We start from the raw sequence: 12792 nt of genomic DNA on the forward strand, positions 1-12792 counted from the left end.
GGAGTCCTTGAACTGTAGAGATTGTGTCCATTTCCAACATAGGTTGTGTCCATTTCCTTTCTTGTAGAGATTTAACTCTAGTTCTGATTGTTGGTTGGGATTTCAGAGTAAATCTGTGTGACTATATAAAAACTGTACATGACACTGTTCATTTTGGGGTTTTGGAGGTCAGAGGTTTAATAAGATTCTAATTAAAAGGGCCCCTGACCCCAAAAGGTTAAGAATCACTGACAGAGGTTTTTGCACATTCACACATATCCCAGATACATTCCAAACTCCCATGATGCTCTGCGCAGTGTCACAAAGGAATGACTTAGTAGTTAAAAAGTTAAATGTGTGAGGAATATCACAAAACGAAGGGGAAAAGCAAGCAAAACTGAATTAAGGTAAAAATTAGAGAAAAAATCCATAGCATTTCATTAGGTTGCATTTTATTTAGATAAATGAAAATTTGCCCCAAACAGAACTAAGACTCAAATATTATCTTCGGTTAAAGAAAACTGCTAGGCTTGAAGCTTACACTGAAAGCTAACATTTTCAGCCCTTAACTATCTGTAGCTCCAAACAGCAAAGGAAATTTCTGGAACAAAGTATACGCGTACAGAGAGAGAGACAAGTTGTGTGAACCATTAAGAAAATAACCTTTAGGGGCACATTTTACAGTCTTCAATTACAAGAAGTGGAGAGAGATTACAAGTCTTGCATTGCTTTCTGTTGTACATGGTTCCATTAGTAATGCCAAAAATAGCAAAATTTAGGCACTTGCTCCAATTTCTGCAGTTTACACGGTTACTACTATGAACGTCATAAAGTAACGGCAGCTTTAGAATTATAACACAGAACTGTATTTCACACTTTTGTTAATGGCATTCCTCGTTACAGTAAAACGATGTTGCTTAACAGACAGAGGTACAGAGCTTGTACAGAAGTAGTCAGGGCCCATCCAGATGTTAGTAGGAGAAGCAGAGTCATGAAGAAAACCAGTTGTGATGACCTGCTTGGCCATATGTCAGTACATGGGATGAAGTAGTGGGATGGAATTTAAACCAAAAAAAAAAAAAAAAAAGGAAATCTGTTTACCACAAACGACACAAATCTTTAATCTGCTCAAAATAGCACTTTCTTCCTGCCAGAGAGAGGAAGTTGAGTCAATAGCGAAGCTATCATTGAACTCCTTCCAAACTGCTGTCATCTCCAATACTTTTTGGTTGATCTTCAAAAACTGACACTAGCGCCTGGCCAGTGTGGCTCAGTGGTTGAGCGTTAACTTATGAAGCAGGAGGTCATGGTTCGATTCTCTCAGGGCATATGCCCAAGTTGTGGGCTCGATCCCCAGTAGGGGGCATGCAGGAGACAGCTGATCAATGATTCTCTCTAATCAGTGATGTTTCTAAATTTGACACTAGCACTTAAAAAAAAAGTCCCAAGTTGGCCAGAGAAACTATTTAGATTAGTGGTCGCCAACCTTTCAGACCACCAATGGTCCTTGAACCACGGGTTGGCGACCACTGATTTAGATCACAGGTTCCTTTTTTTCAATTTGGAAATTTTAAAATTTAACAATTAAGCACAGGTGGCTATTATACATGAGAGTAATTCCAAAAAGGCCAGCCAGTGCTTTCCAGCTACAAGGCCGTACACTAGAACAGTGGTCGGCAAACTGCGGCTCTGTTGACTAATGAGTTTGCTCACCACTGGGATGGGGGCTTAATCATAAGCAACAGCCTGTAATTATTGAAATAGAGAGTCTAGGTCAGTGGTCGGCAAACTCATTCGTCAACGGAGCCGCAGTTTGCCGACCACGGCACTCGAACCCATGTTTTATTGTAGTCTGGCATGCTGCTATCAGAGCTACTACAGCCGGTGTTTTATTGTAGTCAGGTGTGTGGGTATCAGAGCAACTACTCTTCAGTTCTAAAAGCAAATATTCTTTCTGCTAAAAAGCTATTCTAGTCTTTCTAGAATGTTATCCTTTAAAATCAATTGGCCATTACAATTAAGTTCTCAAAGTGGGAGTACCGAGTTTGAGTAAAATTTTAAAAGTGTATATGCCAGGCCAGTTTACCTGCGGGAAAGTGGAATTTTAGGGCAGATAACTATTCTTAGTGTGGCAACTGTTTGAAGGAATCCTTTACAAGAATCAGAAATCATTCTTAACATTTAAAAAAAAACAAAAACAAGATCGCCTGTTAGGCGAGGCAATTTTACAACTAAGCCTTCTTAAAATTGCTTTCTAGAAACACTGATCGTGAACAAAAAGTAATGCAGAAAATCGACCTTTTCAGGAAGATGCCACCAGATGGTAGCATTGTACCAGTTCCGTCCATCTGAAAAGCTCCTGGCTTATTTTGGCAGATGCCTATCTGCCACAACTTCCTCTGAACACGAACTCAAACCGGTATAAAGTGGTCACATCACACAGCAACTACATTAGAACGTTCTAGCTTCTTCTGCTTGTAGAAGGCGGGAGACACAGGTCTCAGCATTCCTAGCCTCTAGTAAAACCAGCAAATCTAAGGGAAGCAAAGCTTTTGTTTAAATCAGTTGTCAAATCACAGTTTATCCCAAGGAACATAATGCAACGTGGTTCTGAAAGAGTGGGCACAAATATGGCACCGACACAACCCAGCATCTACCAAAATGCCCCTGTAAGGAGCCTGACGTGCTTCATGCTGGGCGGAAACGTGATCTAGCATGTAAGAGCAGAACCCAAAACTTAAAGCCAATCCTTTTTTTTTTTTAAGAGTATGAAAAACTATGTCACTACTTTGCCTCGGGATTTAAGCCCACATCTGTCCAAACCACCATAACAATTAGGAGAAGGACTGGAAGTTAATCCACTACTGAAAAAAAAACCAACCCAAAATACTTCCACCCTCCACAAAAACTTCACAGTAACCACAGAACCTTCTATATGCTCCCGCCCAAAGGATGCTTTTCATGCTTAGCACACGGTGCACAATAGGAAGGTGACTGGCTTCAGAGTAATACTAAATGCGGGCCTGGTCCCTAGGGAGTTTGAAAGAGAGCAGGTAGCGTCTGCTCAGGAATGTAATGCTGGGAAGCTGTTTTCACAGGTCCTCCGGGAGGCTCAGAGCTGCCGAGGGGACACGATGGCCCATGCCCATCACAGACTGGGATACATCAGAAACGTACTCCACCGCACCATCTCCTTAAACAGTAAGAAAAAAAAAATATACAATAGATACAGGAGGAGGATTACTTAAGACACATATAAATACATCAAGAATGATACTCCAGTTTGAGAAGGTGGAACCAGGTATTGCCAACGCCAGTTCCCCGGGGGAAGAATTCAGGACCTCGGATGAGAAACACGATACGGCATCGAGGGGATGCGACAGGCGGTGAGGAGGAACTGGTTCTAGCTCCCGATGCAGCCTCAGGATTGTCGGGGTTCTCTGGGGACGAGATCGGTTGGCGGGCCTGTTCTTCGGATCTCACAGTTCTGAAATCTTGGTCTTGGGTGTCATCAGCAGCATTCGTTTTCTTCTACCACTTGTCTTTCACATTCTGGTCTTGCAAGGGCACTCGTGTAACTAGAGGAGAAAGACAGATTCGAAAGTAAATCTCCTTTTCCTCTCTCCTCCTTTAGAGCACATGTGTCAAACACAAGGCCCGCGGGCCAAATCCGTCCCGCCAGGCCTTGCAATGTGGCCCGCACCGCGCTGTCATCACTGCACTCCACTGCGTTTCCATCACGATGACAGTTTATGACTGTTCAGTAAACCATTCGGCCCGCGATTTAGGCTGGATTTTAGATTTTGGCCCCTTCTCTGATTGAGTTCCACACCTACTTTAGAGTATAACCACGAAGAGCTGTGAAGGTGAGCTGTGGTCAGTGGCCACCCCAATCCCATCATTTAATTCTGCAAGAAAGTAAAAGGTGCTCTTCGACTGCAAAGCCAATGTCTGAGGTTCCCTAACGTGCCACATGCGCTGGAATCTTTTAAGAAGTGTTTGTTAGCCCAGCCGGTGTGGCTCAGTGGTTTAGCATCTACCTATGAACCAGGAGTGTGAGGCTGGTTCCTGGTCAAGGCACCTGGGTTGTGGGCTGAATCCCCATTGGGGGACTTGCAAGAAGCAGCCAAACGATTATCTCTCATGACTGACGTTTCTCTCTCTCCCACTCCCTTCCTTTCTGAAATCAATAAAAATATCTATTTAAAAAGTGCTTGTGACTAATGCTGGGGGAAAAAAATCATTTTTCCTCTAAAGAGCTATAAAATGAATTTCAAGCAGTGTAATATAAACCTACTTTGAGATTCTAGTTGTAAAAAAATTCAACAAACTAGTTGGTATGGGGCTGAGTGAGCACAACGTATTTCTTAGATCTCTGGCCAAACACGCACATGTGGGCCTTTATTTTCTTTGAAGGCAGTCATATTGGGGATGAAATGAAATCATTATTTTCATGACACCAATATGACTGACTGGCATTCCAATCAGAGAGGAGAAACTAACCTAGATCTCCTAGCCAGGGGTCAGCAAACTCATCAGTCAACAGAGCCAAATATCAACAGTACAACTATTGAAATTTCTTTGAAGAGCCACATTTTTTTTTTTAAACTTAAACTTCTTCTAATGCCACTTCATCAAAATAGACTCGCCCAGGCTGTGGTATTTTGTGGAAGAGACACAATCAAGGGGCCAAAGAGCTGCATGTGGCTCGCGAGCTGCAGTTTGCCGACCCCGGTCCTAGTCTGTTTGATGGGCATTTCCCAATGGCAGGTTCTACCTAAAAGCATACTGGTTTGAACTCCTGCTTCCCCTAGTATAAATCTGCCGTCCAATGGCACGGAAGAGGAAACAGTTATTTCAGAAGAAGCTAGCTTAGCCGAAACCGGTTTGGCTGGCCGGTTTGGCTCAATGGATAGAGAGCCGGCCTGCGGACTGAAAGGTCCCAGGTTCGATTCCGGTCAAGGGCATGTACCTTGGTTGCGGGCACATCCCCAGTAAGGAGTGTAGTGTGCAGGAGGCAGCTGATGGATGATTCTCTCTCATCAATGTTTCTAACTCTCTATCCCTCTCTCTACCTCTCTAAAAAAATCAATAAAATATATATTAAAAAAAAAAAAAAAAAAAAAGAAGAAGCTAGCTTACGTGGCATTTTAGGACTCTGCAAGTTCCGGCGTGGCTGGCTGCCTCTCTTGTTCCTGTGTCTCCTCCGGAGTCTGTGTTTTGATCTCTTTTTCGGGCGCGCTCTGCCCTTTTCCTTCCTGAAACCCCACCTCCTTCTCTTTTAGCTTTGGTCCGTTGGCATCCGGGGACTCTTTGGTTAAGTCTCCCGAGGCCTCAGGGTCTACCAGGGCTGAGATCTGGTTCTCGGGGTAATCGACGGCGTCACGTCTCTCCTTTTCTTGGGCTTCGTTCTCTGTTCTCTCTCCCAAGCCGTGGGCTCGATCACCGAATTCCGGCTCAGACCTGGTTCCGGTGGCTTCTCTCTTGTCCTGGGCGGGGTGGACGAGCTCTTCACGCTGCTGGGCATCGACAGGGGAGCCTTGGACCCCCGAGGCCGCGGCCGTGGCCTCCTCTGCAGCCGCGTCCGAGCCTTTGGGAATGTCGGAGGGACTCTGGCCCACGGTGGTCAGTGCAGACTGCTCTCGGGCCGCTTCAGCCTCTGCCGGGCTCTGAGGTTCCCCTTCTTCTTTTTCGATTCTCTGCTCGGCTTCCTGCTGGTCAGCCTCCATCAGCGGGGCCGGGGGCTGGCCGTCGGGGGCCGTGTCTCCGGTGCTTACTAACTGGCCCACGGCCGTCTCGATGACGTTTTGCACGAGTTTCTGGCTCTCCGTCTGAAGTTGCAAAATCTCCTCTTCGGCCTTTAAACTTTCCTCTCCCGTCTCGCTCACGCTGACTCCCTGACCGCTAACCTGCTCGCTGTCTTCTTCTTTGGACTTCCCTCCCCGGGAGGTGGTTTTGTCTCCCTCCGGGTCGGCACTGACGCCTTCTGCCGGGGTGGCGGGTGCGGGGACCGGGGCCGACTCTGCCTGAGCCTCGGGGCCCGTGGGTGCTGCGCCTCCCCCTGGCTGACCGACAGCGCCTTCTCCGTCAGAGGGCTCTGCCACGGTCACGGTGTGGACCAGGCTCTTGCTGAGCTCCACGCGTGCCTCTGCAGACTCCCAAGGCGTAGCTGCCTCGAAAAGCTGGACGGTTTCTCCTAAGACCTGCTCCTCCACAGACACAGCTGCGAGAGGTAGAGCCGCCACCGGGCTCTGAACTTGGATGTCTGTGCAGAGCGCTTGCCCTTGAACTAGCCAAGCAGAGCTTTCTTCAAAACGGTTAACTTCCTTCTCCCCGTCGATGACGGTCACCTGGACTGACTGGACCAGCTGGCTGCTGAGCAGGTGCACCGGTTTGGGCTCACGTTCCTCTTCACTTCCATGGGCCGCCTTGGCTTCCGTTTCCTCCCTTTCCACTTGCACTGCCATCTCTCTCTCCCCCGGGGCTGCAGGAGCCTGAGCAGGACTCTGGAATTCAGTCTTTTCATTCTTTGGACCATCAGCTTCTTCAGTCACTTCATCTTTAAGGGCGACTTCGGCGGTCTTTTTCTGGCTCGCTGTCATGTCTGCGTCCGCAGACGCGTCAAGTCCTCCCACCGAGGGTGCGTCTTCGGATGCCTCATCAGCAAACTGGCCGGCCTCTTGAGTCGCCTCCGCCTTTGAGAGAACGGGCACCGTCTCCACCGGTGCCTCTCCAGGTTCTAAACCCTCTTCGGTTTCTGAGTGTTCTTTCTTGTCTTCCTGGGATTGGAGCCCCGAGGGTGCTGGGGGCGTCTCTCTCAGCGGAGGAACTGCCTGGGCCTCCCCGACCCGCGGCTTCGTACCGGATGCGCCTTCCCCCTCTGCGTGGACTTCCGTGGCCGTGTCTTGCTGTGAGCAATGGCCAGCTTCACAGTCGGCCACGGGGGTGCTCCCACTGGCCTCGCTGTCGGTGAGGGTTTCAGCCGAGTCCGGGCCAACAGCCTGTTCCAGGACCATCATCTCTGATTTCACCCCAGCCAGGGTTTCGGCATGGCGGGGGGTTATGAGCTCGCTGGACGTGATGTTCTCGGGGACTTGAGGGACTTCTTCGGCGTGTTCTGGGGCGGCCTGTCCAGGGACCTTCCCCTGTGGCAGATCCTCAGCCTTCGTTTCTCCTGCGTGTCCCTGCACAGCCACGCCCGCCTCTTCCGCGGGAGGATCCTCTTCGGCCTCTGCCACCTCTGGCAGCTGGGATTCCACCTTCCGCGTGGCCCCCGGGCCCCGGACATCAAGCTGTGACGCTTTTTGAACCCTTTCTGCCACCGCCTGCAGGACCTCCTGGGTCCGCCGCTCCTGACCCTCCACGTCGGGCTCCCCGCCCTCCGCCTCCTGAACTGGCGTGGCCTCCTCCGTGGTGTCTGGGGACTCGCTCAGCTGGGAGACGGCCGAAACCATGTCGGCGGTCTCCTCGGCGCCGGACGCCTCGGTTGCGTCCGTGGGTTCTGCAGCGGTCACGGCCTCGGCAGTCAGTTCCACCTCATGGACCACGGCGTCCTCACGGGCCACAGCGTCCTCATGGGCCACGGTGTCCTCACGGGCCACGGTGTCCTTACCGGCTCTGGTGTCCTCACCGGCTCTGGTGTCCTCACTGGCCACGGTGTCCTCACCGGCTCTGGTGTCCTCACCGGCTCTGGTGTCCTCACCGGCCCTGGCGTCCTCCCCAGCACATCGGCCCTCAGGCGGGGCTGGGATGACCATGGGGGTCTCCTCCGCCCTGACCTCTCTCTCCAGCCCCCCCGCCATGGGTGGCCCGGCTTCCTCTTCGGCTCGGTCCACGGGCCCTGTCGTCATCGCCGACGCGGAGATCCAGGAAGGCGACCTCTCTTCGATGTCGGACACGGCCCTGGCCCCATCGACGACGGTCACGGTCACGGTGTGGACCAGGCTCTTGCTGAGCTCCTCGGACACGGAGACGGCCCCCTTCTGCTCGGCCTCCTGCGCCTCCCGCTTCTCCCTCTCCACCGCGTCGTACTCGGCCAGCGGGACCACGGCCGGCACGTCCGAGTCCTCCTCGTGGGCCTCGGCGGGCCCTTCGGCGGCGGCTTGGTCTTGTTTGCCATCCGACCTCTTCTTCCTCCGTCCGGGGATGAACTTCTTGATGGAGACCCAGGACTCCTCCTTCCCGGGCTCCCCCTCCGCGGCCGAGTGCTCTGCGCCGGCCCCCGCTCCGGCGTCCTCGGTCTTCTCCTCCGGCTTGGACTTGGGCTTCTTCCTCGGGGTGACCAGCCGCTTGAAGGACTCCCAGGTGGAGACGCCGCCCTCCCCTTCGGACGGGCTGCCCGCCTGCTCGGGCGAGGAGCTCCCCGGCCCCGGGTCAGGCTCCTGGGAGCCGGCGGGGACGGCGTCTGGCCCGGCCTCTCGGTCTTTCCCTGCGTCGTCCGGCCTTGGGCCTTCTCCCGCCGCCGCCACCGCCACCGCCGCCGTGGGCTTGGGTCCCTCCTCCTCGTCGGAAGAGGACGCTTTCCTCGCTCTCTTCTTGGACGACCCCACGCAGATCAGCGCCTCCCAGGACACGGAGGTGTCCACCTTGCGCCTGGGCTCCTCGGGCTTGGGCTCGTCCCCGGGGCCCTTGCCCTCCTCCGGCGCCTCGGAGGCCGCGCTCTCCGTGGAGGACAACGTGGCGCTCTTCACCTTCTCCGGCTCCTCCTCCTTGTCGCTCTCGGAGGGCCTCCGCGCCCGCTTCTTGGGCGTCACCATCTTCTTGAAAGACGCCCAGGGGGTCACGCCCTCTCGCTTCTTCTCTCCGTCGGAAGCGGCGCCCTCTTCCACGGCCTCCCCCTCCTGGGGGGGCGCCTCCGCGACGCCCCTATCCAGGCAGGTGATCTCCTCGGGCTCCTCGGGGGAGGACGCCGAGCTCTCGCCCTTCTGCTCCTCGGGGCTGTCCGGGGAGTCGGCCTGGGCCGCCGGCTGGTCCCCCGACTCCTCGTCAACCCCCCTCTTCGCTTTCTGCTTCTTCCCGGAGAGCTTCTTCAGGCCGGAGCTGGTGAAGAGCTTCTTCAGGGGGCTCCCCTGCGCCTTCACCCTCTCCTGCGAGGCCAGCATCTCCGCCTCGCTCACCACGCCCTCGGGCTGGGCAGGCGGCGCCTTCTCGTCATCATCGGGACTTGCTTCGGGGGGCTGGAGGGGCTGGATGGGGTCCCCCCCAGGCGCACCCCCTGGTGGAGGTCCAGCTTCCTGAGGCTCAGCATTGGTTTCGGCCAGCTTTTCCGACGGCGGGGGCCCCTCTGGGTCTCCCACCTCCGCTTTCTGCTCCTCGGCCCGCTCCGCCGTGCTCACGTGGACCTCGGCCACGATCTCCACCTTCTCGTCAAACACTTCTGTGGCTAACGGGGCGCATCGCTCCTCGGGGGAGGCCTGCCCGGGACCCTCAGCGGGCAGCTCCACCTTCTCGTACTCGGCCGACAGTCTGGCCTCCCGCGGCTGTGGTTGTTCGGGAGCAGCCGGCTTCCCGGAGGCGTCGTCCGTCTTCTCCTTTTCCTCCGCGTCTCCTCGGTCTGGCTCTGGCTCCTTCTTCTTCTCCGGAGCGTCCAGCTCATCGTCCCGGGGCTTCCGGAAGCTGGTCTTCTTTCGCCAGCCGGCCCAGCCCTGGGTGAAGAATTTTTTGAAGGGCGACGCCGTTTCACTGGCCACCGGGCTAGTGGGAGAGTCTGGAGATTTGGCTGGCTCTTTGTCTTGTTTTTCTTCCCCATCTCTGCCTTCCCCGGCCACTTGACCGGACTCGGCTTGGAGAGAGATGTTCGAGCTGCTCTGCTCGGGGGGTTTCGGGGTGTCCTCGGGTTTCGGGGTGTCCTCGGGTTTCTCTGCGGACTGTTTCAGCTCACTTTCCTTGTGTGTTGCTTCCCCGGCTTCCAGGTTGGGCTCCTGGTGGTCACCGGCCCCCTCCGACTCTCCGGCTCCTTCGCCTCCCTCTTTCCGGACAGTGAGCAGCTGGGCCGGGTCGGACTTCTCGCTCTTATCCTTCTTCACAGTGAATTTAAAGCCGACAAACTTAAACACCTTCTTAAACCCGACGTCATTGGTCTGGGCCAACTCGGCAGGCTGTGTTAGCTCTTCTAAGTTGCTCTCCGAAGAAGGGACCTGCTCAATTATTTCCGGCATCTCCTCCTGCCCATCCTTTGCGATGTCCTGGACCGCCGAGGAGTTGGCAGCCATCTCCTTGTCTGACTCTCTCTCATCTTCGGACTCTCTCTGTCCAACTGTGAACAGAAAAAAAAGGGAGGGGGAGGGGAGAAGAAGGGACAAAATAAATATTACAATTCAAGAAAACGAAAACATGTTGAAGACACAACCAGGTCACACGTTCTTTAATGTCAGCCAACTCCAGGGTAGGGAAGGGTCTTATCTAGTACTTGTGAATCTCAATAGGTTAAGGCAGTGTCTACTTCTCTCAAATGACTTACAAAATTCAGGTTTAAAGGTACTGCTCTGCTCTCTCTGTGAAGAGAAGGTTAACAATCGAAAAATGAGTAGCCACAACTTCACAAAGGGCGGATGAACCAGACAGTGTACATTCTGTTGCAATGCAAAATGGAATCACCTATCACACCCATGATCTAGAATCCATCACGTTTTAGACATAACTTGTTCCATTTTATAGGAAACACTGGGTTGAAGAAATAAGCAAATAACAACACAAGCAAGCAGACGAATCGAAAGGAGGGGCATTCTATGTGATCACTAATCTGGTCTCTAACAAGTCCCCCGAAGACACTAGAGCTCCTTGGGAAATTCTGGTTGGGTCAAGTATGAAGAGTATTTTTCAGCACAGCAGAAAAGAGGAACTCAAAAGCTGAGGGAGGCATATCAAAAGGACAAGAGCCAGCTTGAAGGGGCTCCTTCTGGCCAAACTTTGAGGCATAAAAAAGAATAGTAACAGTGATAGGTTACAATGCATTTAATAAAATAAAGAAATCCATGAATCGAGAGTGCTACTAAAGCCCTGGCTAGTTTGCTCAGTAGTTAGAACGTTGATCCCATACAGAATGATTTCAGGTTTCTCGGTCAAGAGCACATATCTGGATTGCAGGTTTGACCCCTGTCCCCAATCAGGGCTCGTGTAAGAGGCAACCAACAGATGTATGTCTCTCTTACATCCATGTTTCTTTCTCTCCCTTCCTCCCTCCCTTCCATTCTCTAAAAATCAATGGAAAACATATTCTCAAACAAGGATTAAAAAAAAAAAAAAAAAGAGTGATACTAAAAAAATAAATGGGAGCAGGGAGTACTTCCTTATGAAAAAAATGCCAGTCAATAAATTTAGATATAACTTCCATTTTGATCCTTATATTCTACTGCATCAAGAATTAAAGATCTCTTTAAGTGCATTTGTAAGGAGGACAATTAACATATTCACAAACACTCCTTATGCAACACAAGAGGTGTGACCTTCTTTTTAAAAGGTAGATGGTATCATTGGAAATTCACCAGAGCAAAAATGCCAAGTCCCCCCTCTACCCCTCCCCCAATAAACTCTACTCTAGTAGTTTTACTAGTAATAAACAAAAACATAAATTCCCTGTCAGTGAGCACGAGGAAAAAACAAACCCATTCACTAACCTTTTTAGAATTCAATGAAAAAGGCTGGGACACTGTGCTCCCACAGTGGGAGAGCAGGTGTTAATCACACCGTCCTCCCCACTCCTCCTCCTTCCACCGCCCCTAAATCTGCATTTCAATCCGCAACACTTTTCCTGCCTTCTGGGAGCATGGGGGGTTTACCGTCAAGACCAGGGAAACAAGGGCGAACGGCTGCCAAGTGCTTAGAGCTTAGCAGGATTCAGATGTCTTCTTTATCGAGGGGGATTATGCATATGTTAAAAAAATGTATGCAGGATTACAAAATTTGTCTGTTGACCTAACTAATCCTCGGAGCCACTCTTGTCAGAGCGTCTTCCAGCCCGGCCCTGGTGCTCTGGGCAAAGGCCTGGCAAACGCAACTCTGCCCCCATTTCAGCTCCACCGGCCCCCTGCACCCCAAGGGTCTGTGTGGAGCCTATGGAGACGCCTGCTTCTTAAAATACCGCTTTGATCACATCAGGAAGCTGTCACACCCCCCCCCCCCTTTATTGATTAAGGTATTACATATGTGTCTTTGTTCCCCTATTAACCCCCCCCCCCCCCCATTCATGCCCTCACCCCTCTGCTGTCTGTGTCCATTGGTTAGGCTTATATGCACGCATACAAGTCCTTTGGTTGATCTCTCCCCCTTACCCCCACCGTCCCCCACCTTCCCTGAGGTTTGGCCTAGAGGGCAGCCCTCTAAACTACCGAGCCGAGCCCGGTGGCCAAGGCTTAAAAATGGGTTCCAACGTAAAAGCCAACCATGATCGCACACCTGTGCCTGTATCCTGCCCCAAACCACGTGCGATCGTGCGGCTGCCCACGGGGCTGGAACCCGCCCTGAAACCCGGATCCCGCTCTCGGTCTCATTTACTTACTTTCTTTTTTTCTTTTAATATGTTTTATTGATTTTTTTACAGAGAGGAAGGGAGAGGGTTAGAGTGCTAGAAACATCGATGAGAGAGAGTCATCGATCAGCTGCCTCTTGCACACCCCCCACTGGGGATGTGCCCGCAACCAAGCTACATGCCCTTGCCCGGAATCGAACCCCGGACCTTTCAGTCTTCAGGCCGATGCTCTATTCACTGAGCCAAACCGGTTTCGGCTCTCGGTCCCATTTTCTATTAGTCGGCCGCACTCACCTCCCGCTGCTCCCCAACAGCAATGCCTGCGCCCTCCTGTCCCGCACCCCCAT

At 52.3% G+C, this 12792-nt stretch overlaps 1 protein-coding gene across 2 annotated transcripts in view; it reads right to left on the reverse strand.

The window, feature by feature from the left end:
- Nucleotides 1-414: 414 nt before the first annotated feature.
- Nucleotides 415-12792, reverse strand: part of AKAP12 (A-kinase anchoring protein 12) — a 72306-nt gene continuing 59928 nt past the window's right edge. For both annotated transcript variants that reach the window (XM_045572583.1, XM_045572584.1), the window contains 2 exons: nucleotides 5122-10234; nucleotides 415-3557 (listed from right to left, as the gene is read on the reverse strand). In XM_045572583.1, the coding sequence (XP_045428539.1) occupies nucleotides 5130-10234 (5105 nt within the window). In that variant the 3' untranslated portion in view covers nucleotides 415-3557; nucleotides 5122-5129. The remainder of the gene's footprint in view (nucleotides 3558-5121; nucleotides 10235-12792) is intronic.

This window comes from Pipistrellus kuhlii, unplaced genomic scaffold (assembly GCF_014108245.1).
Source record: "Pipistrellus kuhlii isolate mPipKuh1 unplaced genomic scaffold, mPipKuh1.p scaffold_m20_p_5, whole genome shotgun sequence".
Lineage (NCBI taxonomy): Eukaryota > Metazoa > Chordata > Mammalia > Chiroptera > Vespertilionidae > Pipistrellus > Pipistrellus kuhlii.